Source organism: Mchenga conophoros, linkage group LG9 (genome assembly GCF_057382185.1).
Source record: "Mchenga conophoros isolate Kocher_MC1m ecotype Shallow Benthic linkage group LG9, M_conophoros_male_GT1.1, whole genome shotgun sequence".
Lineage (NCBI taxonomy): Eukaryota > Metazoa > Chordata > Actinopteri > Cichliformes > Cichlidae > Mchenga > Mchenga conophoros.
The window spans coordinates 27,182,528-27,208,493 of NC_140534.1; the positions used below are offsets into that span (position 1 = coordinate 27,182,528).

Genomic DNA, 25,966 nt, shown 5'->3' on the forward strand with positions numbered 1-25,966 from the left:
AGAAGGAATAAACAGACTTTCTCTTCCACCCCCCCACCCCCCACCCCCTCAACCCCCATTTTCTTCAGGGATGGGCCTGTTCACAGAAGCGGTTCTGTGACTGATGTTTGCCTGTGTTATGCGTCTATTTATTTGTTTGGCAAACAAATGCATTATTAACAAGCCACTGCCACATGTTATCCTCTCAGTGTATTCTCCGTTTGCATCAGTGTCGCTCTATTCAAGTGCAAATTAGCTAGGTCACTGCACGATTGTAATACCAAAGCCTAAGTGAAACGTCTGACTCAACAGGATGTGCGACTTATATACATACATAGATTTGATGTCGTTTTGCGGTTTAAAGTTAAATATTTGAGGGGAGGGTGGACATAATGCAATAGGTGAAAGTGCTCCTCTGTTGCAGAGCACACAGGTGGTCTTATGTTTCATGGTGGTTTATGGCTCCATGCTTGGAATGACAAAATGTGTCCGTTACTGTGGCCCATGAAATTAGAAGGGCTCATTTGAAGGGGGGAACCTATGAAAAGAGCATTTTAATATGATCTAAAGAGGTATGGACCATTAAAACTGGTGATAAATCCTGACATTCAGTATGCATTTCCTTTTAACTCGCAGTCACATTAGATATTAGATTGAGTGGGCCCCTAAGCGTCATTTCAGACCCAAAATGAACTGCCTGTAGGTTTGCCTGGGAACAGCTTGAATAAAAATAAGTCTGTGAAAGGCTTATTCGCACTCACAATCACACTTAAGGCAATTTCACCCATAACAGGGACTAGGACTGGGAGAAAATGAGTCTAAGGCAAAAGACACCTTTTCTGAAGGTTTTTTTCCCCTCTCATGCATACCAATGTATTTAACTCATCTGCAATCAAAAGGAAAGGTTAAAAATCTTGTTAGGGTCTCTCTCCTTTGGCATTGGGAGTCTAGAGGAAGGTACAAAGCACGTCCACGCACAGGCGGCCATTGGAGGAGAATAGAAGAATGAGATATAGAAATTCAGGAAACGCCCAAAACACAAACACTTGGCTTCATTGGTAAAAAAATACTGACTTCTTGGCTGATATCTGTTTTGTTGTGCTGCTCTCTTTGGCTTTCTCATAACAGAAGTGAATCAAAGTGGTGAACTCCAGTGCTGCTTAACCATAGGTTGGAATTCAAGATGGGTCAGGAAGACATTTCTTAAAGGTCTCACTGTGGGCCAACAGCATCAAAATGTTTTCTTGACTTCGGTTCTCAGAAAAGGAAAAGGAGATGTTGGATCTGAAAAAGAAAGCTTTGCTCAGCAGTGGAAAAGAAGACGCTTCAGTTGAGGTTAAACTTAGTTTCCAATATGTGCTTTTATCAGATTGTGAATGCACAAGTGAAAATACTTATGGAGGTAAAAGTATGAAAACTGCTGTATTATATGCTGTTGTTGATGCACAAGGAAACATATCAGTATCATGATATCAATAAATAAAGAGCCGACATCAGCTTGTGCTACACGCAAGGTTAGGGCAGGATTTTTTTTTCCATCAAGCAAGAGCAAGGTCTAATATTTACAAAATTTTCAGTGAAACACTTCAAGAGTTTTAATCGGTGGAGCTTTCGTGCAACGAGAAAAGGAAGAGGTTGGCCTTCGTTTTGTTTGCTCAAATGACGCGTAATTATTTTCTTGTTACCTCGGTAAAAATAAATAAATAAATACAAAATAGAGAGAAGATGACATTTTACCTGCCAACTATCATCCTTGTTAAGACTGAACAAATCACCCACTGAAGATATGCAAAGGCAGTGTAATTAAATGTTTAGAGACTACAAGAGGAGCTGAAATGAAAGCCGTCTTGATCTTCAGAAGACAGCTTTCAAATCAGCCCCCAAACAACTTTAATTCTTATTTCTAAAACGATTTTAATGTTGTTTTCCCTACAGTGGATTGAAGATTTGTTTAGATGTTTCCAAATAGGAAGCCACTTTGTTCAAGGCTGAATGAGCAGTGACACGCGTGCATGTGTGTGCGTGTGTCGGTGTGGATGCATGTTCAGAATGGTTATAAGTGTAAATGTGTGTTTTGTAAGTGGGAGTTCTCTAAAACAACCTCATTAAGGAATAACTGACATGAGTCTATTACATAATTTAAATTCAAATGCATGTACGGCTGCACCTCCCTCACGTCGATGGGCCCGCGGTGCAGCCCGCCTATGATCTTACTGCAGATGCATGTATCTCAGAGTCATACAAATGAGAGGACCAGCCCTCATGAGGAGGATTTTTTTAGGAGACTATAGATGAAAAAGTTTTTAAAAAAAGTTCCTATGAGTTCTTGGCTTTTGCATTTATCTATAATTTTTTATTTATTTATCCGTGTATAGCTGCTAAGCACAGTAAAATGCCATCTGTGCCTCAATAAAAACATTCTCAAGTCTGTTTTACAATTAGAGTGGACGAATTGTGAGCTTTGACAGTGTGGGTGACTCTGTATTTACTGCTACAAACAAACAAACACAAAAAAAATCCTGTTAGGATGACTAATATTTAGCAATAACGGCAGCATTATGGTATCATTTACACTCTGTTGTGCCTAATAAGTTGCAAACAGCTTTACTCGCCAAGGAGTTCAACAAATATATCCACGCTTTAATAATCCCATCTATGGAAGTTGTGTTATTTACATGAAAGAAGTGATTTAGTCTAACTTATTTGATTGCGTGCAATAATCTTGAAAAGGTTTTATTTTTCATGTCTTGTTTGCTACGTGCTCAATGGCTATCTTAATTATCTAAGGGGATCATTTGGATGCAGATTTCTCATTCCAGTATGGGCACAATTAGTACTTTATAGGCCAGTTTAATACACTCTCCAAAATCACAATGATTTGCTGGCACTTTCTGCCGTTTGTGCAGTCCTATTGCTGGCATCAGCTGCTCATCAGCAGGTCTTTATCTTTGTTCTCAGCTGTTGTGTTCTGTTATAAACACAATGAAGGTATATTAAAAAAAATAAGACCAAAGCAGATATCCGTGTGGTAGAAGCAACCAAGTGAACAAAAAAAGGTTCCCAGCTGCTCACGTGTACGATATTGTCAATTATACATGCAAATGTTTTCCAGCAGCTGTTGGTGTTCATTTTTAACCCTCAGCTGCACAAACAGTTAGTTTTATGTTTTCTTCTCTGTGTGTTTGACAGAGAACAATGGTGTTGTGTTAATATGTTTCTACAAGCCCAGGATGATCTTAAACTGCTACAAATTGGCTCACAACTCTTCTGGCAGGTTTTGTACAGTACTCGTAACTGTTTTTTCTGCCAATGTCATGCTGGCTTTGTGCTAAATTGACATTTCCTCAGCACAATGACTTTCACCGTAAGGGTGAGGATCAGATTTATGATGCTCAACCAATCAGACAGTCTTCACCGAGGCTCGTAAGAACTTTGTTTATTCTAAAGTCTAGAAAAAATAGCGGCGAATGAGAGATTTATTAAGCTTTGCAACCTAAATTGAGAGCACTTTATGCTTGACTGGAAAAAAGCAATGCAGATTTGTCCTACAAATATCGGAATCTTTGCTAGAGTAGTTTCTGGCATAACCAACTTTACCGACCTTTACCTAGGACAAGAAATAAAAGACTTCTTTAGATGTCAACAGGTGTGACATTTAGTTAGGTTAAGTAACTATGCTGTGATTGTCCTTTGTGTTTTTCTTTACAAATCTCCTCCAACACTCCTTCTCTACAGACATACTGTATCCAAGCACACCAAGTCACAGCTTCCATAATCAAAGGTGTGTATTTACTCTGTGCTGGGCTGCATCCACAGAGTTAACACTCCAAAGTCTATAATGCAAAAAAAGGCCCTCAGAACTTAAAAAGAGGGCCACATTTGCCAAATTAGCCATTAGGTTTAGAGACTTTTATGTTAAAGACTTTAGAGGAAAAACATTGCTGGACTTTGAATATTAAAGACTCAAGAAAACTTGCAGATTCCCACATTGTTAAAACAGGGATGAGTTTCTCTGTAGCGCTTTTGCTTTTGCTCAATTCACATCTGTATTGTCCCCAAAGTGTTATCTCTAAGTGGCACAGACTTAACAAGGAAACATCAGGCTTTCACCTTGGTCCACCTCATTTACTGTAAACCACAGAAACAGCAAGTTTCCTCTCGTGTTTTTGTGCATTTGCCATATGTTTTCCCACAGGATGTTTTTTTAGTCTTTTTCAGACTATATGCATGGTAAAATATTTCTGTGTTTGTTGAATACATTATCACTGGCCCGGGGAAAAGCGTGATATTTTTTTTTCTTAAGTGTAGTATCTGATAAGGGGATAGCTTTAAACAAAACAAAAAAATATTAATTTAAAAAATGAGCAAATATTTGCTCTTGGCACTGCTCTTTTTCTTCTTCTTTAATTTGTATGAGTCATGCAGTTCATCTTGACTCAGGTGTGGCCTTCCTAGACTGGGAAGGGAGGGGTTGTGGGGGTGGTGGGTTTGGGGGTATGTGGTATAACTTTGACTGCGTGTAAGTGGGGGGGGGGGGGGGGATATTTTAGTGTGTGGGCTGAAATATCCCCAAAACGTCCTTTTTCAAACAAGATGGCATCCAGTCACGTGATTTAAAAAAAGAAAGAAAGAAAGGAAAAGAAACAAACTTTGCACACAGTCTATACTACGACCTCTCTCGCTCTCTTTTTAACCCACATTTGCAAACCACCTCGCTAACGCTTCCAAATATATGTCTACTTTACGTGAGCTTCGGCTCTGCCACAAAGAAGGACGTTTCCGCGGTGTGCGGTCGTGCTGTGCTGAAACTTCACGCTCAGGAGCTGCCCTGGCTCTCCTCAGCAGTGCATTCATAAATGCGCATTTCAGATATTTCTTATTTCCCAGTTATTGAATCGCAGTTTCCAGCCGGCAACAACAAGTGTTTTCACTGAAGTGTTTGACTTAAGAAGCTGTTGCCTGACTTTTTTTCCCCTTTTTTTTTAAAAAGCCCATAGGTTCAGCACCTCGGACAGCGACCAGAGTGAGCTGCTCACAGTTCAACCTCTGCTCCCTCTTGAGGCCTTTGAGCTTCATTTGCAAACATGTATTTTTCCTACAGTCTGTATACACAGATAGATCCCCTTTCGTTGAAAAGCTATATGCAAACAAAAACTGATAAATGCACTTAGCCTATACAATACAATACCTTTTATTAAGCGGGACATAGGGATTCTTCTATAATTTCCACAATGTACATTTGGTGAGCAACGTCACTGAACATTAAATCAGTCAAAGCTACGCAGATTCCGAAATGTAGAACACACAATAATGTGAATATGTACTTTATAAATTATATCATTGTTACTATTTTTTTTTTAAATAAAAGGGCTCTAAGTCGTCTTCGGTGGCTGAAATATGTCGCCTTTTTTTTCTCTTTTAAATAAACTCGTCGGCGGCCTACATTTGGCGTATTTTCAATATGTTCAGCATCCAAACGCAACACCATTGACAGCACAAAACATAAAGATAAAACTTCCATTCGTGCAAAAAAAATGCCTTGGGCGTGAAAGCACTTCTTCTGTTGTTTGTCCATATAATTCCATATACTTCACTTGGACGGAAACCATAAATTGTTTAAGGCTATACAAACATAAAATAGAGCATAACACACTCGGCCTGTCCAAGGTGTCAGTTCCTCCACTCCCCCCATCTTCTCCTTTGTCCATTTCCTCTCAGGTACACCCGTTTGTCTGTCGGCAAAGTTTGTTTTCCAAGCAAGGGGGGAAAAAAATCCACGTACCCGACAAGTACGGGCCACGTTGAATCATCCAGATTGCGTTAGAGTTGGCTGATGGATTTGAATATATGAAACTCCAAGGAAACGTTCAGATTTGACTAGATAGTGGACGAGTGTAGGTATACAGATATTCGTCGGCTTCCTTGGCTGACAGTTATTTTAGTTAAAAATAAATGGCATGTTTTTTTCGTTTTTTTCTATTTTTTCTTTTTTGGTTCCTCAACCTAAGCAGAGTCCCATGCGACGTGAGTCATCGCAGATTAGATTATAGAGGAAAGACTAGAAAGCCTGAGAAGGTGGAGTATTTCCATCCGCCCATTAGGGTGCCCCGTTCCAGCTTCAGATAGACACGGTCCTCCCGTTCAACCATCAGCAGTACTCCGTTGCTGGCCGCCTCTCTCGTAACGTCCTGGTCACCGGCGAATGCTGATATAACCGGATAATCATTCTGCATCAGGTTCACCTGCAATTAAGAGCAACGAGAAACTTGGAGCTGAGTCTTGTACCCAGGAAATGCAAAAATGCGCCCCACGTTTTTCGTAATTTCTCACCTGTATAGTTTGTCTGTTGTAGACCTTCACCACGTGAAAGCTGAAACTATAGATTCCCCTTCTTGGAGCCTGGAAAACACTCGTTTTGAGATCGAAATGGTTGCCGATGTTCACTAAAACCTGTGATAAGAAAGGGAGCACAATAAGACAGTGCTTTATTAGTATGATTATTTTTTTATGTGCATGCTTAATTCAACACAACAGCTGGTTTTGTGGAAACGTATTGCTTGTGTCTGCTGTGCGCAGTGACTAAAAAAGAGGCGTATAAGCCAGTAAGCCTGGTGCTGCTTTGCCAAATGTTTCAGGCAGCACTTCAGTCGCACTTTGGGAAGGATCCCAATTTGAGGCGTATAACAGGCCGCTGTCCAAAGACCTCAGCCGTGAAAACTTATTGGAATATCTAATCAAAAGCAACACATTGCATATCTAAATGCGGCCGAGGCCTAAGACGCATGCGGTAAATGATCGTGCATGGGTGATCGTCTGGCGGCGCATCTCCAGATCACGCCAATTACGCACACAAATCCTTCTGAAACATAAAATAACGCCGAAGTCTTTAGAAAACCTCCTGGCTCGGATCGCACAGAGCGTTAGAAGTAATAGAAAATCAATATCGAGCAAGATCATAAGTTTTACCCACCCAACAGATTGTACGAAGAGAAAATTATATTTTAGAATAAAATCGGACTTGTATTGGATATGGGTGTGTTGACGCTAAATTCAGTGGACATCTGACCTGGTCAAAATAGATGGTCATGGACGTGTTGCTCATCTCTGACGGCTCATGGTTGGTTCCACGCACGGCTGAAAAAGCCACCTTTGCCCCAGCGGAGCGGACTGAAATGCCAAGTGAGGAGGTGACTGCGCCGTCCGAAGAAGGGTTCGAGTCGCACACCACTAGACACTTCCCCTCGAGAACTATGGGTTCCGTGTCGTTCTGGCCAAGGCAGAAAGCCACGCCGCATCCCAAGAGGAGGGTCAGTGCCAGTATGGCACAGCGTCCCGGGCAGCGCGCTGGCACCATGGTTGGATCGCTGATCCCGTGCACACTGATACAGCCCGGTAGCCCCTTGGAGGTTTGTTAGCTCTCGATCACCTGGTCCAGAGTCGGTCCCTTCTATCGTCCCCTCTCTCTTCCTCAATATGTGATGCTCCCTCACTCTCTCAAACACCTTCTGACACACAGACGCACTCAGACTCTCTCCGACTGAGACTCCCCTCCCTCCTGCACGTCTTAGTTGATTTTGGGAGAGTATTCAGACATCTGCGGTTGCAATTCCTGATATAAGAGAAAAATAGTTCTCTTGTAAGACAATAACATCAATGAGATCGTATATAGTTTACTTAATAAACTTGTAACCAGCGTGCGTAAAAGGACTTGTGCGTAAAGGGAAAAGAGACTGATCGTTAAATACCACAATCCTAATAAGCATGGTGTAGAAATTGATCATCCTTTATAATTATCCTATCAAAGCAATTATTTGTGCTTCAGCTGCGTGTTTGCTGATGGGAATGCGCGCTGCAGCACTTTGTACCAAATTAAAATGTCCAAAAAAAGATGTTCCCTTCCTCTATCCTCGTTCTGGCTGATAATTGTGATGAAACAAGCACTTTTCTGGCATTTCTATAAAGGAACGATAAACCACGACCTACCTGCGTTATCCATCCCGCTGGTGTGCTTTCTGTCCCACCCTCCAAGACTGTAAATTGAGCGCTCAGATCGCTGCTGCTGCTGCTACTGCTGCAGAAAAAAGCATGAGTCTCTGGGCTGCCTTTCGAGGGAGTACTCACGCCCATTCTTTGTGTGTGGCCACTGCAACGAGACTTCTCAGAAGTGCCCCACAATTAAGACACATTGCGTGGACTAATAGGTTTGTTTGCACAGTCATACGTGCTATGCTGGGAGCTTGGGGGCCCCTGAGGTTGGCAAAGATCACTCGCTCTTAGGGACTATCATTTATATGCTCTGGTTTTGTCATATCTCTGTCTGATTAATCCGAAATGAAGGGGGAATGCAGCGGGTAACCTTGCAGTTACATGGTACATTCAGCATGCATGTATATGTTACTAATTTGGGACTTAAAGCAATTTTTTTATGAATCAAATACAGATACTCGTGCGCCACCCAGTGGCGGATCTAAATTGTGCATAAGGGCTGTCAGGTTATTAGAGATACACAAGGGGGGTAAAAAAAAAAAAAAATCAAAGAATCTAAGAGATTAAGACAATAAACTTGTGTGGCATCTCACCTGCATGCTCCACTGACACATGGTTGTCAACAGTCTTCCATCACATCACAAATAAAACAAAGATCTCACAACCAGGTTCAAAGCAGGTAAAGCTTCAACAAAGCTCACTTCACCGAGTATGACCCGCACTTCTCTGTTCCACCCTTAGCCTTCTTCTTTTCAACTTCTGACATGCCATCATCCTTTGAAGAGCTGTAGAGGGTTCCTATCAGTGCTCCACACTTCTGAATGGTTTGAGGATGGGCTTCACAAGTATCGAACCTCACGCTGGACCTTTAATGAGCTGTCGTTTTCACACTTCCTACCAAGTGCTAAGTGGCTGCATTATACATGTACACAGCAGATACTGTAGGCCAGCTGTTTTATCCACTCAAGTAAAGGAACAGACTGTGTTACTTTTGATTTATCAGAGCTGGAATTTGTTTTAGGGTTTCACGCAAGTAAGCAATTGGATAAGATGAGCAGGTAGAGAATATATCACTGTTAATAAGTGTTGAAAGCTCAGACACAGCTGAAGAATATGTGACTTGTGCAGTGTGTTTCACATGCCTTTGTACATGCTAAGTCCTCTACTAAAAATACATTATTTTAGGCTTAATCATGGTTAATCCTTTGCTCCCTTCATTCCCATTTGACAAACACTGCACTGTCACAGCCGACTGACAAACCATGCGGAAGAGTGACATCAGGTATCCAAGAGCCACAGCTGTCCTCGGGCCTTTAGAAGGACACATAGCTACAGAAATCATCAAATGTCAAGTACGGGGGACAAGCAAGCAAAAAGGATGTGGCCTACATGCCATTACTATACCAGGGGCTGCTGTTGCCCTGAAAGGGACTTCACTTTCATCAGGCAAGCTGATCAGCTAGAGTGACAACAGGGTTATGGTGATTTTCCCTGACAGCTAGCAGAGCCTACTGGCTTCTAGGAAAAGGGGGAGGTCAATTATGGGATGGGTCTTAAAGTGAGCCATCTGTTTTTGCAAAGAAAATGACTTATCATCTTTCTGCATGTTTTCTCTGTACATAACACACATGCATGTATACTTTTAGTGTCCCTTTTTGTGCACAACTACATATCAATACCTCTGTCACAAATATTATAAATATTAGGCATATAACGAATTAAATTAAACAAGATCCACTCCATGTGCTCATGCCACTATATGCTTCATCAGATCTAAAATACCCACTATATCTGCCAGTCCATCCTTCTGCCAGTCCATCTGTCTATGTGCAGCTATAAATGACTCTGTATCTTCATCTTTGAAATGAGGTCAGGCTCTCAAACTGCTTCATTTTTGAGTCCTCGCTCTCACTGGTGGAGAATGAATGAATGTGGAGAAAGAGACTGTGTTTTGTCTCTCTTGTCTTAGTTCAGTAAGATGTGACCTCTATCTTAACATGTGTGAGGAGACAAATAGCATCAATCTTGCCTTTTCCTCCCCTGCTAGTGCTGAGCTAACACCCTGATGAGGAGTTATATTGGTAATCCAGGGAAAGGTTACAGCAGGCGGTACTGTGCCTGCTAAAGCTTACAGTGACAGCTATTAATTTGTGTGTGTGGTGTGTGTGTGTCCACAGTTGTATTAATCACACTGTAGAGACTGGAATCTCAATAGCAGGATAAAGGTAGCTTTCTCTCAGGTAAACTAAGAAATTTTAGGAGTGCAGTTTGAATCGTGGTTTAGGGGTAAAGGTCAAATGTGTTCAGCCCCCCAGGAAATGAAAGTAAATCTGTGCAGTATGTGTAAATATGTACTCTGTACATCTACATGCGTCAACAGTTTACTTTACGGCCCTGTGGGAACTACAAGGTAAAATCTTACAAGTTGGCTTTACTTAAGTGTGCAAACTCATTGCTTCAGAAAATTTAGATGCAGCATCACTATCATAAAGGAGAAGTCAACTTAATTTCTGTAATATGCAATATACCTTAATTTAAATTACCTCATAAATGAGAGAAACAGTTACTGGAAAGTTGGAAAATGTGTTTTGGGGTAGATTAGTTGGGTGAGCTGTGTTATAAGACAAAAATGCACATTTATTGTAATTCTTGTTTTCCAAACATCGCATAAATCCTAAACTGCTTTCAAACAACCTGAACATGGACTCTGGCTAGAAGCCATTAACTGTTACAGAAGACTCAGATCACAGTGGCACATTGTTAGACCTTAACACTATTCTTGACCACACAAACACTGAACTATGTCTCATACCTGCGGTGTGGAAGGGTTCCTTCCAGCTATTTATTGAAAAATGAAAATATACATTGGAATATAGCAAATAAATCAAAAACAGAGTTCGTACAATTCTAATCAGCTTGCTATTCAATATTTGTTATGACCATCTTTATTCTATAACACAGCCTGAACCCAGGCAGCTTTCTTGTCATTTCTTTAAGTAGTCTTCAGGAATAGTTCTCCAGGCTTCTTGAAGGACACTCAAAGCTCTTCTTTGGACGTTGGCTGCCTTTTGTTGTGTTCTGTGTCAAGGTGATTCCACACCGCTTCAATAATGTTGAGGTCCCGAATCTGGGGAGGCCAATCCATGACTCATAAGGTTCCCCTGTGTGTTTTTCTACCCAGGTATGCTTTTACTGCATTACCAGTGTGTTTAGGATGAAAGTTGAAGCTGCTGACAATCAGGCTCTTTCCAGATGGCATTGGATGATGGATTAATATTTGAAAGTACTTTTCTGCATTCATAATTGCAAAAAACACCAACATCAATGGTTGAAATGCAGCCCTAAACCATGACAGAGCCTCCACTGTGTTTAACAGATGACCACAGACACTCGCTGTCAAACACAGAGCTGTCAAACTAAACAAAAAAAAAAGGTTTTCCCAAAGATGAGTAGTTCTCATCATGCTGATTTGGGTTCAAGGGTGGTCACTTTTCTCATGATTATGCTTCAAATTACTCACCCAAAGCTGTAAAATTAGGGTGTGATATCACGGTGATGTCTTTGATTGACAGCTCCTGTCAGGAGAAACTCTCATATCTCTGTTGTGAATTGCAGATGAAGACTGAGAGAAGATCCAACCTTTACTTCCCATAACCACGACTCTCTGTTTAAAGCTAACAGCATGCTGTATTCTGCAGTAAACTGAACTAACCAACATAAGTGATCAGAGGCACTGTTGTACCTTTTCTATGAGTAAAATGTGTGATTTTAAGCTAACTAGTAAATTAGCATCCTTAGCTATAACTAGCTACGACGAGGAGTAAGCTAAGCCGGTGTTCGGTGGCTAATCTGTGCACATGAATGAATTCACCCCGACTAAAGAAATCACTCTGTTGAGCTTGAATGTTAATTAAAAGTCAGCGCTGTAGTTCAGACATTAGTTCTGCTGCTCTGACTTACCGAACAGAAGGATGTTAATTCATGCAGCAGGCTGCCAAAGATGAGGCACTGAAACGGTTTATATGAGAAACAGAGAAAAGTCATTCATTATATACTGTAAGAGTAACAGGCTGGACTCTTCTTCAGCTCCTGTTTAGAGCTGATTATTAACTATCTGCAAACAGCAGCATGTTTCTGTTTCTTTCCACATCTGAATGGACAGTAACAGTACAATAAATTAAGTAATCAATAACACTGCTGCCTTTAAAAAAAGAGCACTTCGATAACATTAAGACAGCATTAAGCAAAGATGGATTACTAAGAAGATTGGAAATTTTCACATTCACAAATTGCCTGTAATTCTAGTTTCTACCTGATATCTCAGTTTGTTGATGGTGATTCACAGAAATGTGTTCTAAATACTGAAAACACAGATTTTTAACACACAATTAAAGTGAACAGGGTTTAACCACAGCTGTCTGGCTGAGGTGTTTTCCCCCATTTGTAGCAAACATTAAAACTAATTTAAGTTTCATAAACTCAGTCTGAGAGGGAGGGTCCATCCTTTCTTTGCATGTAAATACAACTTCACCTTCAGTCAGTATTCAGATATTAAAATATCATTAGTTGTATTTTAGATACTTTCCAGTGAGCTCTTATTGCATTTATGAAGTGACTACAGCTGCTTTTACTCAGCGAAATATGTCAAAAGAAAATGGCAAAGCTTAATACATATGAGCTGAAACTAAAATTTATGTCTACATTTCTGACTTTCACCAGCTCTTTATAGGTCTAGATTTGGAAGTGAGAGTTTTTATTTCAAATATTCAGGTTAAAAAGCATTCTGAATTATTATTAGAGTTATATGAAAGACTAAATGACTGTATGCTCTGTAGCCTACATCCTTTGAGAAACATAAAATGAAGCATTAATAGAAGACGCCCAGGGCAGCTGATCAAAACACTGTTAACAATAAATCCATATATTTTGCACAGTCGGCTGAAGATTGCTGGTGAAGATTAAATGTCCTCCTTTATTACTGAGTTAAGCTTCAGTCCTCCTGATGTTTCTAAAAAGACATCTACCTCAGTGGATCAACAGCACATCTGGGACAGGACAGCTGTGATGAAAGAAGAGGAGGAGATTTCTAAAAACCACTGGATCCAGAAATCCAGATCCAGCTTGGCCCCGATGGTCTCCTCCTCACACATTTTTGCCCACTGTAAATGTAGTCATTGATAATAATGTAGATTTTGCGTCATGCTTTAAATGAGAAGAACAAATTACATTTACATGAAACCTCCCAATGTTTTACGTATAACATCTTAAAGTTTTCTATTATATTTCAATGTTTACAGTCTGCAGAGTTCTTTGTACATGTGTAATGGTTGTAAAACTGTTTAAATGTTCATCTACAATAACTCTGGGCCTCTGTGGAATGTGTACAGCTGATAGCATTTCTTGGTCTGTGAGGCTAACAAAAACTAAAGGGTGACTAATTATCGATTCAAACATGTTGAAAATGAGAGCCAAACTTGTGTAAAACTGTAAACTCGCTAACAACTCTCTAACACATTGTGGGTGCTAACTGTTAATCTAGCTAACACATTAACAGTGAGAGTTACATAATATTATTTGATGTTGTACTATAGTATGTTAAGATGTGTGCCTATTTGAATATGTCAACATGGTTGTATTTACCTTAAATTAATAAGCTGATAGTATCAGCTAAAAGGATGAAGATGGTGAAAATGTCATTGGCCTCCATCTGTTAAACTAATCCTGTTTTGTTTTGTTGTCTCATTGTTGCCTCTCTAGTGGATCTGCTGTTAATGTAATCAATGCGAAGCAGTTAAAACTGATTATAAAACCCCTCTGCTACTTAAATGACCAGATCAAGTTTAATTGACTATCTATCTATCTATCTATCTATCTATCTATCTATCTATCTATCTATCTATCTATCTATCTATCTATCTATCTATCTATCTATCTATCTATCTATCTAAATTCTGCTTTTATTTTGAAGGCATTTGTGCTTCTTCCCACCGGAAGACGTTGGACCCGATGTCACCAAGGTGACCGGATGCTTTCACGGAATTTCGTTAGCACACAAGGAGAATTAAGTCATTTAATGTAGCCTACTCATGGATTTAACACAGTACCAGCTGTTCATTTTGGATCCCGGATGTTATCTTCACGGTCTTTAAGTAAAAAAGCTGTCAAATAAACGCTCTTTTAAAGTTTCACGACCTTAAAACCTTGCAAATATAAATTATCTTGTAACTGTCACAAAGTTGTCAAGACCAGCGGAACAAATGGCAGCTTCGAAAGCAGTCGTTCCCGGGCGAGCATTAAGGACGTCCAAAAGAACTGACAAATCATCCCCAGCGTCCACTCAGAGCTTTATGGAAAGGTAATCTGTCAGTGCATGCAGAGACTATACACGGTACATGCCATTTCTTCTTCTTAATCTTTGTGGCATTCAGCGCTCAAACAGTGGATCTGCTGTTTATAGACTTCAAAGTAAAAGGATTTGTAGCAACAAATACAATAACAGCACAGCGTAAATCAATTCAAGTGGAAAACACTTTACTACATGAATTAAGCAGTTGGATTCTTTCCCATTAAATGTAGGCAGTTACAACACAGAAAAACAGGTCAGTTAGTAGACGGTTGCTGCCTCTACTACCAAAATGATTCTGTTAAAACAGCTAATCGTTCATATTTAGCAACAGCGTTGTTTTTAATATTTGTTTTAGTCTGAACGCCTCAACGAGCAGAAATAATTGTTTCACTCAACAATGGTTAGAGTCTTAGAGGTTTGGAGTGCAGCCCGGATTTATTTTCATAATCTTTTCACTGATTCAAATATACAGAAAAATAAAATAAAATAAAAATACCAATCACGGTTGTGACCAAATTCAGTTGGTCTAAAGACATTATATTTTTCAGATCCCTTTGTTTATTTATTTATTTTAACTATATGCACATCTTAAATCTGATTGTAACATTTTAAGAAAAAAATATCAAACAATTGAATTATTTCAATCATTTGTGTTAAACTATTTGTATCGGATATTGGAGACTGGCCTTGAAAGCACCACATCACTGAAAATCATCATCACACTTTCAAGTTAAAACTCTACCATGCAAAGAAGAAAAGGGAGGTGCAGAAATGCTCATGTCTCCTTTTCTGCTCCTTCTAATTTCTAACTAAATAACTGAAAAATCAATTTTCATTCCCTTTAGCCTCAGTGTATTTGTATTTAGCATGAATCAGTCAATACAGAAATACTAACATATGACAAAATCTGAGCATGTTAGCACTGTGAGATGATGCAAGCCCATTGTAAAGTAAGCATGTAGGTAACAGTCGTATGCAGCTCAAAGCACTGCTCTGTACTGCCATGGTTGTAGACTTAAGCTGAACTTTTGAGCTCTAATATCACATGTTACATCTATTTTTGCTAACTATTATTACAGCTGCAAGAATTTAGTCAGTGAGAGGATGGCTGTTTGGATAATCTGAACTTTAAAGCTGTCGTATGAAATCATTCGCCTTGTTAAAACAACGCCCAATCTGGTTTCTTAATTAATTTATTCTTGAAGTAATTTAATCTGGTTGTTGATATGTAGTGAAATGACAGTGACTGAGCGGGCAGGTGATAGGAAGATGAATTTATTGCTCACTCAAGTGATTTAATTGGACAGCAATGGCATCATTAACCAGGACAGCTGTGAGCCAACAAACCTAGCAGTATTTGTAATTAGCAGGCATGGATGGATGGTTGGATGGCTTTCATTAGACCTTTAGATCTAAAAATCTCAGCTGAGTTCTTTACATATTTATGTTTTTTCACCATATCTACTAAAACAGAACATAGAGATAAGTAGTTTCACTTTATTGCCAGAAGTGTATGACACGATTTCCAAGCAGTGTTTTCAGAACACATTTATCTCATAGACTGAAATCTGAACAGTAGGAGGCATGAAGGCACACTGTCACATCCTTGTAGTCATGTCTAATTACCTTTTCCATAGACTGCCATCTGAGATCCTGATTAAGATTTTGTCATACCTGGATGCTTCTACACTTTGCTGCATAAACCACATCAATAAGATCTTCTATCAGCTTGCCAACAGCAAGTAAGTACCATCTTGTCAGTGCATCTTCCACAGTTTATTAAATACATGATTATGTTAATTAATCCAATAGCAAAGGGACAGTATGCCTCCAAATCTTACAGCAGAACCTTTAAGTCCAAGGCACGGGAGCTCTGTGGTTTTTGCCCCAATTCTTCTTCTGTTTTTCTGAGAAAAAGCATTAGACCTTGAAAGAGGAAACTTTACAGCATGGTCCCAAGTTCCTCAACTACTTAAACATAAAAGCTTCGGCACCCATATGTGGTGCATTGATATTCAGGTTCATGTTTCTTTTTAGATATTTAGAAAAAATTACCTGCTATGCTCCACTGGTCTTTTACTCCAATTTTAATCCTGCCACATATCTCTGGATATCTGGCCTGAAATTCAAGCCACATATCTAGAGATCCTCACTGAGCTTATGTACTGAAGCATCTAGCTCTCCACCTTTTGGAGGCAATCCAAATGCACAAAGTTTACATTTCAAAATTGTGATTTTGTGATTGCATGATTTGGCAAGGATCATGACACTCTGTGGATGCACAAACTTGTTTTATTAAAGGTCTAGTTCATTAACACATTTCACGTTAGTGAAAAACATGTCCTACAAATCAAAATATATATTTATATATCATTTAGGACATATTCTGAAATGTAAAAAAGCCAGCCAGATTGCAGCCTATGGTCAATTCAACAGTCTTGACACATTGATTTTTTTGTTGTTGGTCAGAACCACAATCAGAATCCAAATGTCCTCCAGTAACTACCAAAGAATACCAAGAACTCTGTGATCAGTGTTGTCTGCAATGCCAAGTGTGTCATATTTAATACACGAGTATTTGAGAGCTCCAGGTCATCAGTGTGATTCTTTTTTGCAGTGTGGCAAAAATGATACAAACTGAAGCTTATACTATATGCAAATTGACATGAATTTCTTTCTTAAATTTTTTTTCAAAAGGTTCAATAAACAGTCGTGTTTTCCAAAATATCAGAACTTTCTGGAATGATTTCATGCTTCAGGCATCACAGGGTTAAATAGTTTCCTCTTAGTAGAAAAGATTATTCCTATAATGGAAGAATTCACTATTGAACTTATTGAAACGTGAAATTTCACTGCTGATGTTTTGATATTGTCATTCTGATGAATAAAACTTAAACTTCTTTTTTCTTGGCCACCCTGTAAGAAATGATCACACTAGACATACTGTACTGGTTTGTAACCTTTCTGACCGAGTCGGTCACTCTCCTGATGCTGTCATTGCAGTGCTCTGTGGAGAAAGCTTTACATTGCGGATTTCAGCAAGAATAAAAAGTGTATGGACAAATCTCTGTTGAGGATGGCCACGATGGAGGTGCAGGATCGACCCGAAGGTTACTATAAGAGGCTGTACTTCAAGACTGTAGCCGAATGTGACATGATCAAGTGGACGAGGCGGCTTGGACTCATCAGTATTCACACAGGGCTACCCAGCCAAACAGAGTGGGTCCTCAGGTGAAGTGTGAGACAGATAAAGAGAGAAAACCCAAGTTTAGTTCAAAGGAATTAGGTTTTCCATTTACTTTATGTATCACCTACTCAAACACATTTAGAAAGAAAAATATGTCATTATTCTTTCTCTAAATGCTCATGTTAACTACTTTTATAGTGAATTTTATATCCTTTTAGTTGAAAGGAGGTGTGTTGATCCGTGCTGTGTCTGTGCTCTAACGGGGATTTGGTATTTGTTTGGAAGCAGCTGTATGAAGCCTTTGTTCATTGTTTGCTGTTAGCAAATAGCAAAACTTTGGAGATCTACCCTCGCTGTTGAGAAAGTTCAAGGTTGGAGAGGTGGGGGGAGAACACAACAAGAGGATAGTTCAAGCTGCTGGTAATCAAAAACAAAAAGTATGGTTTGTTTTTGATGTCACACTTAATGACACTTTCTTATTAAAGGTGAGGAAGGAGGTCTCTTTCTGAACGTGATGTCTGCTCAGGGGGATGCCAGCACGCAGGGGAGAGCTCCCTCGCCACCTCCACCGCAGATTCTGCTGTGTTTTTATAACCTCTGATTAGAGGCTGTGCTGCACTCAATATTGAGTTCTGTGGCAGTCGCTGTGGTACAGAGGGGAAATAGAAATAATTGTGTTCCTTGCAGGGGCTGTCTGAATTGTTGAAATAAATTACTTAGCCCCCCAACCCCTCATCCACAGAAGACATATGCATGCACGCACACCTCAGCCTTCCTCCCACCGACTCAGACAACTCCCTATAGGGCTTTTTTTGTCTGTTAGAGACCATGAGGAGCATGCGATTTACCTTGGTAATAATCATTTCACAAGACGTCAAGCATACAGGCAGTGCAGAGTGAAATCCCTGGGGTCAGCTGCTGGAGCCCCCTGGGCTGCTCCAGTTTTTAACTTTGTTCCCCCACCTAATTGATATTGGATGGTGTCTCAGCGAGGCGCCGGCTGCATCACAGTAGGGGCAGCCCTGAATCACAGTTTAGACAGAACTGGATCAAGAGATTCGTCACAACAGCTGCAGTTTTAATTTCATTCGTTGCATATCATTTCATTAGCAAGAACAGCTTTAACTGGAGTCCTACTACTTCCCTCTGCTGACAAATGAGATGTAACAGCAAATAAACTTGTAATTTTTCTGATTTAAAGAGCAACGCTGCCAAACACTGCCCGGTTATTTTCACTGTAATAAATTAGAAGACAAATGGATGGATTACATTTTTGTTCAATGATTCATTTGGACTATTTATGTGGTATTTGGTATTAAAGAACCTGTTCACTTCTGCCATGCTTAGCTTCACTCTCACCTGCTCTCTTCTTCTCTCTCTCTTGCTTTTATTGCAAAACTGCAAAAAGTCCTGTTCCTACAATTCTACATTCTGTTTTCTAACTCTAGAAACTTGAACGTCACCTGGGAACTGACAGTCATGGATAAGTCAGGGCGTAAGAGCACTTTGGAGCAGAGCCGGTCCCAGTTCACTGAGACTTCAGTGACACTGTGCTGGAGCGGAGGAGACCGCTTGCCCGACTACCGGCAGATTTCCACCCTTCAGCTGTACGGTGTCAGGAGGCTAGCCTGCGTCAGCCCAAAGAGGTAAAGGCAGCTGACATCCATCTACACCCTTTGTTTCGCCTCTTGTCTCAGTAAAACCAACTGCTGTCTTTGCTTCCTCTGTCAGCCCTGTTTGTAGGTCCCTCATGGAGAAGTTAGACATGCAGACTCTAACTAAGAACATGCAAGTCATTGGCCAGGACAGATTGGTGCAGCTTAAGTTGCTACAGCCTGGCATCATCATCGGTGTCTGGAGGGTAATTACTTCAGGCATTCATCCCATGTTTTGATTATTATTCACTGGCTTAGAGTAGCAGAACAAGATACACAGTATTTATCACAGGGAGAAGTGACATCTTTAAGCATCTTTTTTTTCTAGGACCAGTGCTCAGTTGCCTTTATCATGTTCACCCTCCACTTCCACAAGCTGGTGGAAAGAAGCACTCAGGGATCTTCTGTTTGGTAGGTTGGACTATAACCACCCCCTCTTATGAACATCCATACAAGGTGTGCTGCGTCTCAAATTTAAGGGATGTATAGACTGACAGTATTGCTCCTGCAGTGATGCACTGTACAGTGGGATTTGAGTTTCTGAAATAGTTTTTCTTTGGAATTATTTGCAGTCCAATTTCAGAAAACTGTTTTTCTTTATTTGTTTGTTAAGCCATTTAACACTGACCGAATCAATCGAGCACAGAAAGGGCCCACAACTCAGGGGACGATTCAGTGTGATTTCTCCACATAACAGACAGCTTAGCAAAGAACCAATTTTAAATTGGGCTAATTGAGCTATTAGATGAAAATTCTCAACAAGGACAAAAGAAGAAGAAGTGTTAGACCTAAAATCATGACAGCAGATGAACAGTACCTCAAAGTCATGTGCTTAAGAAATAGCAAAACATTCAGCAAAGACATGGTAGAAAGAATGGTCTCAGTGGGAGGCTGGCTGTCAAGAAGCAATTCTTAACAAAGGGAAAGAGGGAGAAAATGCTGAAGTATGAGAATTACACAAGAACTGGAGTGAAACTCATTGGAAACAGGTTTTATGGGGTGATGAATTCAGATTAGAAATTTGTAGTTCAAGTCATTGTCAGTACGTCAGTAAGAGGTCAGCTGGCTTCCAAAGAAGAGCTTTGAATGTCCTTTAACCCTTAGATGCACACGTGTTTTGTTTTTCTTCAAAATCTTTAAAATGCAAAGTTGTAATATATTCATATTCCAGGTATTTCTCATAAAATATGTTTGTAACATGAGGCCATTTGCATTTTTATTTATTTTTTCATTCATTTATAAAAAATGCAGTTTTTGTATCACTACCCCACTCTTCCACAAGTGGGGTCAAGAATGACCCCAAGCAGTTCCTGTGGAATCTTCTATGAAACTTTCATTCTTAGCAACTCTGACTGTCCCACTTAAACTTCTGATGGATCAAGAATTAATTTTTACACAGTAACATACACGATTTATAGTCAGGGCTACACATAAGTGGTCCGCAGGTGTGCATTCGCTGTCAAAATAAAAGTATTCCCAGAAATTCTGAGAATACACGCTTCTTTTGCGGTGGAGGAATACCAAAGTAATTGCTTACGGAGCTTGCTTCTTCAACATCTTTAAGAGTTCTGAACAAATGTCTATCCTCCTCCAGAACATCTAATGTACGCAAACGAGCGCTCCAACTTCTTATCTGGTATGCGTCTTTTATTTTGACAGCAAATGCGCACCTGAGGACCACTTATGTACACCCCTGTTTATAGTTTCCTGTGCATTTCAAACATTGTCCTTTCTGATTTTTTAAAAATATTTAACATGGCTGCTATGAGGCCAGCTAGGATCCCTGTGGCCCTACAAATGATCCAGGACGGATGGGATGAAGAGCCCATCAGAGGCACTGACTCAGAATCTGACATCTAACATATAGAGTATCCAGACTACTGTCCCCCACACTGAACAAGGCCAGTCAGATACAGAGGAGTCCTCTGATGAGTCCTCTGAAGAGGAAATGGATATTGAGTCCAACAGTATGAGCCCCTCTTACTGCTCTAGCCACAATATTCTGAATTAGTCGGCCAGGGCTTGCACCTGGGTCTAGTACTGTAATCAAATGTAATCAAACAAAAGCTCCTGGCCTTCATTTGATTGACCATTCTTGTAGGAAGTGAGAAGAACTGGGATGTACCAGTTGGTGTGTTTTTGGGAGTCCTCTGCATAACCCATTGTACAAGGCCACTATGTCAATTCAAAGATTTAAAGATATTCGCCATTTCTTGCACTTTGATGACAAGAGGACCAGAGCCTACCGACTGAAAACAAACCACATGGCAGTTTTCTGCTACATATGGGGCCTGTTCCTGGTCAACTGCAGGCAGAAATTCATCCTCAGTGATTGTGTTACAGTGGATGAACAACTTGTGCCTTTCAGAGGGAAGGCCCAGCTTCTGCAGTATATGCAGAGCAAGCATACAGAAGTGGTACAAGTGATACAAAAACTGCACTTTCTTAAAATTAATGAAAAAATAAATAAAAATGCAAAAGGCCTCATGTCACAAACATGTTTTATGAGGAATACCTCAAATATGAGAATGTTACAACTCTTTGTTTTAAAGATTTTGAAGAATAACAACCGAGTTTATAGCAAAATGCATTGTTTCTATTTGGGGTCATTTTTGACCCCACTCGTGGAAGAGTGTACGTATTGGTAGGTTGTGCATCGAAGGGTTAAGAAGCCTGGAGAACTAACAATTTAATTAGTTTTCAGGATTAGAATTGTACAAACTCTGCTGTCTGGTGGAATTGCTCACAGCTCTTGTCTACACTCAGACTCGCAGGTGCTCCAGAGGCTTATGAGTTATTACCCAACAGTAATTTACTTTCCATCCACGTGAAAACAAAAACATTTTCAGGACCACACAGTGTTAATGATACCGTACTTCAGCATAGTAAGGATATAGCACCCTCTCCTGGTTTCCTGTGGGAGTACAGCACTTTTATTTATTATGCTCCACAAAATTAATAGATCTTTGCCTTTTTTTAGGAAAATGCTTTTGTCATGATACCCCCCCCCCCCCCCCCCCCCCACTAGACAGAGTTTACACTTTCTGGTTTTATCAACTCTTTCCCTTTTTCCCCTTTCAGTTCTTATGTGGAGCCGGTGGTCCAACCCCCTTTCTGTGATATAGACCCTGAATACGGTCTCCATGGTTACCAGCTACACATTGTTCTCCACAACACTGTATGCGAGCTCATGTCCGGAAGCTTTTCCCAGCTCTTCTGCCGCAGAAGTAATCCATTCATACCCACATTTTGTACCCACATTCATTAAGTAGCACTGTGAGTTATGCCAAGGAAATATGAATAATCTTCTGTACTGTGTGGGTAATATAAAAAAAACCCCACAGTATACCTATGTTTTACATGTATAGTAACTTTAAGAGGGATACAAAACAGAGTCCTAAATATCAAGAATTCATTTGCTGTGATTTTTTCCTCCCATTTTTTTCTGCAAATTTATGACTGTATTTATTTCCTAAGACCAATCGATTTGTATTTAGGCATGTACAGCACTATTTTTATGTGCCTCCATAGTTTGTTTCACATGTGTGACAAACACTTACAGGCTTGCTTTTTCAAACTAATTAAACCTCAGCTATATGGCAGGAAACTTGGATATGTGGAATAAAAGGGAGGTTATACAGAAAGGTATTTCAGAATACTGAATACTTTTGTGAGCCTGCGATCTATACTCTTGTCATAAAAAAAGAGACTTCTGAATTGCTGTTTGGAATATTTCAGCTTAGTACTTACTTTTTATTAACAGCTAGTCATACACCAGACAATACAATCAGTTTAGAGGCTACTTCACTCTAAGGATTTCCATTATTGTTATACATTAAGAGTAATTCATTCAACGAAACAAAAATGCAGAGAAAATGTTGATCATTGTAGAAAAAAGGGACACAAAAACACTTTCTTTACTCAAGTCTTCATTCAGTATTTTAAAGCGTTAATCCACATAGTCTAACTTTCATTCTTTAGGTGTAAGAACTGCTATTTATAATAATCTACTGATATGATACAGCCTCTGAATTTGTTAAAATTTAGCTAAATTCAATAAAAAATTTGTGTTTATTTGTGTTTGATGGTTACAGCGCTTGTAGACTTAAACTGCTTAGCTGTCTTAAATTGGGTATAAATGTCTACACGCGGTGTTTTCTCTGTCTAGCTCAGATCTCTGATGGGCTGATCCAGCTAACAGTCATTAGCAGCACAAACCTGTCCCAGCACACATCTCTGTCTGGTGACATCACCCTGCCCTGGTGTTGTGAGGCCCTGCAGGGCACAGTGGAGGTATTACACGAGCATAAAATTCCCAGCAGTGGTGTGGCAGGCAGGAAATATACACACTGGCACTTATTTACTTTTCAACTTCTTGTAGAATTGCTGCATTATGAGTCTGACTCTGCTAGATGAATTTAGGAAGCCCTTCAAGTGTGTCACCTCGCCCGTTTCAGCGGAGCTGGAAAGGACGCCTGTGTGCTACGACTATGACGGTGAGCACTACCTGATCCACTATCAGGATTCTGACATCCAGGTGAAGATGAGGCTTGTGAAGATGAATGAACAGAAGCAGTTTATTCTCATCAGTTTAGTTGTCTATGTGAGTGTTTGCTATGTAAACAAGTATTTCAGTAGAGATTACTGATTGTTCTGGATTTCCCACAGAAAACTGGTTTCATATTTGATATTTGCTCGCTCCATAAGACCAAGATAACAGGTTGTTCATTCATTCAGTAAATGTTGTAGTGCAATGACTGCTCGTTTTACTATTATTTTGCCTTCAAGTGTTTAATGAATGAATTCAGTTTGAATGGATCTGATTTCTTAAAAAAAACTTCTTTACTCTCTACTTAATTTCTGAGTTATTTCTTTTCTTTGGATTCGTTAAGCTTAATCCTTCCCCTGTTCTTGTCACTTTGCCTTTGACAAAATAGTAAAGTCCTTGAAATGTACCATTTTCAGAGGAATGCTTCTTCTCTTTTGTTGTTAAGCACTTAACACTGACCTGTGAATCATTCGAGCATAAAAAGACAACTCGAGGTGTGAATCAGTGTTGTGTCTACACATAAAATACAACAAAAGAACAAAATATATTTTAAATTGTATCTTCAGGCAGCCTGTCACAAAAACACATCATTTGTTTTCATTTCTTTACTTGAATCTATGAAAAATACCAACAGTAACACAGTTTGATGCATGTAAAATAGTATTTTTGCACCAACAAGTTGCATTTGAATCTACATACAGCATATCCTTTAAAAACCTAAGGAAACCAGGCAAAAATCCAGCAAAGACCTGACACAGGACCCAAAACATGCATCTGGCTCCTCAGTTGATCCATTTATTATTCACTGAAACCTTATCAGAAGTGGTCTCAGTGGAAGGGTGGCTTTCAATAAGCTATTCAAACAGGGAGAAAATAGTGATCGATGCCAAATTGCACAAAAACATCACTGAAAATCAGTAGCAAGAGTTTATGGAGTGGTGAATCAAAATTTCTGATTCAAATTATCATCAGTATGTACAGAGGAGGTCAGGAGAGAGGTATGACAGTGTCGACAGTCATCTATAAAACACGGCGGAGGCTCTGTCATGGTTTGGGGTTGCATTTCCGCCAGTGGTGTTGGAGATCTTGTTAAAATTTATGGTATTATGACCACAGGATAACGCTGTCAGGTTTGGATTCACCATGAAGCACCATCTGATTGGCAATGGCTTCAATTTTCAACATGACCCCAAAGCCACTGTCCTCCAGAACCCTGCAGAACTATTGTTGAAGACTACTTAAAGAAACTGCCAAAGGGAGTTCAGGCTGTGTTAAAGAATAAAGATAGTCATGCAAATATTGCCCTTCAAAAGTTCTGTTTTTGCCTTATATACTGTATTTCCATGTATACTTGGATATGTTTAAATAAATTGCTCTATGTTCGCGTTGGAGAAATAGTGATTAAGTTATAGTATATAATCTATGATATATGTCCTATAAGGAGTAAGTTCTGTCAAATGTACATCCACCAGTGATGGTTTCATAGCCTGTAGTCCTGTATTTGTCTATTCTTTGCCTTCATCAGTTTGCTGGTCCCTTATTGCTTAAAGTATCTAAATTACTAACATTGTCATTAATTATTCTTGTTCATTAATTACTGTAGTGATGTCAACATTTGAATGCACCCACTCCTTAGTTAACAGTCTGAGATTTTACTAAATGGAAGTGAAAACATTTGCTTTACATGCATGAATAAAATAAAAGTTTTCCCATTTTTTGTTTCTCAAATCAAGTTTTGCCTCCTTTTATCATCCCATTTATACCTTAACACCCAATTTTCTCAACTGCATTGTCAGACATTATGCAATCACTTTTAGATGAAAATTGAGCTTAATGTCCACACCCTGGGCAAGTCTGGCTACAGCGATAGAATTAGTGTGGGGGCAATTGTTGGAAACAGTTGCTATGCTGCTGATGGGCCAGCATTGCTGATGGCAATAAAAAAAAGGCAGGCCTTTGGATAATTGGATTTTCAGAGGCTTCCCTTCCTTTTCTCAGAGAGGGTCATCATCACCTTGAAAAGATGCTTATTTTTCCAAACACGTCACCAACATCTTTGGCAGTAGATCCTAAATTATTTGGGGAAATGAGCCAGAGGGGAAAAGAGGGGCAATGGTATGTGTGATGAATTGGTTTTTGTCACAAGCTTCACAATTGAATTGAGAGAAAAGCTCGGGGAGCTAGTGCACCGTCTGAATAGCTATTTTTTTGTTGTCATATTTTTTATTATTACACATTCATTTAGATGCTTACTTGCATCCAGT

General features: G+C 39.6%; 2 protein-coding genes across 5 annotated transcripts; one reads left to right on the forward strand and one right to left on the reverse strand.

Moving 5' to 3' along the window:
- Positions 1-5,154: 5,154 nt before the first annotated feature.
- On the reverse strand, positions 5,155-8,314 carry cbln2b (cerebellin 2b precursor). Its single transcript, XM_085287307.1, has 4 exons — positions 7,963-8,314; positions 7,046-7,588; positions 6,310-6,429; positions 5,155-6,221 (listed from the first exon to the last, which is right to left on the reverse strand). Exons 2-4 carry the CDS (start codon positions 7,331-7,333, stop codon positions 6,024-6,026), a joined length of 606 nt encoding a protein of 201 aa, XP_085143433.1. The 5' UTR covers positions 7,334-7,588; positions 7,963-8,314; the 3' UTR covers positions 5,155-6,023.
- A 5,634-nt stretch (positions 8,315-13,948) lies between these two features.
- fbxo15 (F-box protein 15) lies at positions 13,949-25,430 on the forward strand. 4 transcript variants are annotated; one of them, XM_085287309.1, is made up of 10 exons: positions 13,952-14,114; positions 14,202-14,320; positions 15,949-16,053; positions 17,315-17,542; positions 18,947-19,144; positions 19,230-19,359; positions 19,482-19,564; positions 22,235-22,380; positions 23,322-23,446; positions 23,535-25,430. In XM_085287309.1, exons 2-10 carry the CDS (start codon positions 14,223-14,225, stop codon positions 23,799-23,801), a joined length of 1,380 nt encoding a protein of 459 aa, XP_085143435.1. In that variant the 5' UTR covers positions 13,952-14,114; positions 14,202-14,222; the 3' UTR covers positions 23,802-25,430. The 4 variants fall into 4 exon arrangements, with proteins under 4 accessions (XP_085143436.1, XP_085143434.1, XP_085143437.1 ...); XM_085287310.1 differs by having other exon boundaries at positions 13,949-14,320; positions 17,315-17,530; XM_085287308.1 differs by having other exon boundaries at positions 13,951-14,320.
- The last annotated feature ends 536 nt before the right edge of the window (positions 25,431-25,966 follow it).

Bases quoted from the DNA above. Each gene is read 5' to 3' on its own strand.
- cbln2b (XM_085287307.1), bottom strand. From the start codon at position 7,333: ATGGTGCCAGCGCGCTGCCCGGGACGCTGTGCCATACTGGCACTGACC. The intron at 6,430-7,045 runs GTCAGATGTCCA...TTCTTATCACAG, and splicing joins TGACCATCTATTTTGACCAG to GTTTTAGTGAACATCGGCAA. The intron at 6,222-6,309 runs GTGAGAAATTAC...TCTTAATTGCAG, and splicing joins ACAACAGACAAACTATACAG to GTGAACCTGATGCAGAATGA.
- fbxo15 (XM_085287308.1), top strand. From the start codon at position 14,223: ATGGCAGCTTCGAAAGCAGTCGTTCCCGGGCGAGCATTAAGGACGTCC. The intron at 16,054-17,314 runs GTAAGTACCATC...CTGTCATTGCAG, and splicing joins TATCAGCTTGCCAACAGCAA to TGCTCTGTGGAGAAAGCTTT. The intron at 19,565-22,234 runs GTAGGTTGGACT...TTCCCCTTTCAG, and splicing joins ACTCAGGGATCTTCTGTTTG to TTCTTATGTGGAGCCGGTGG.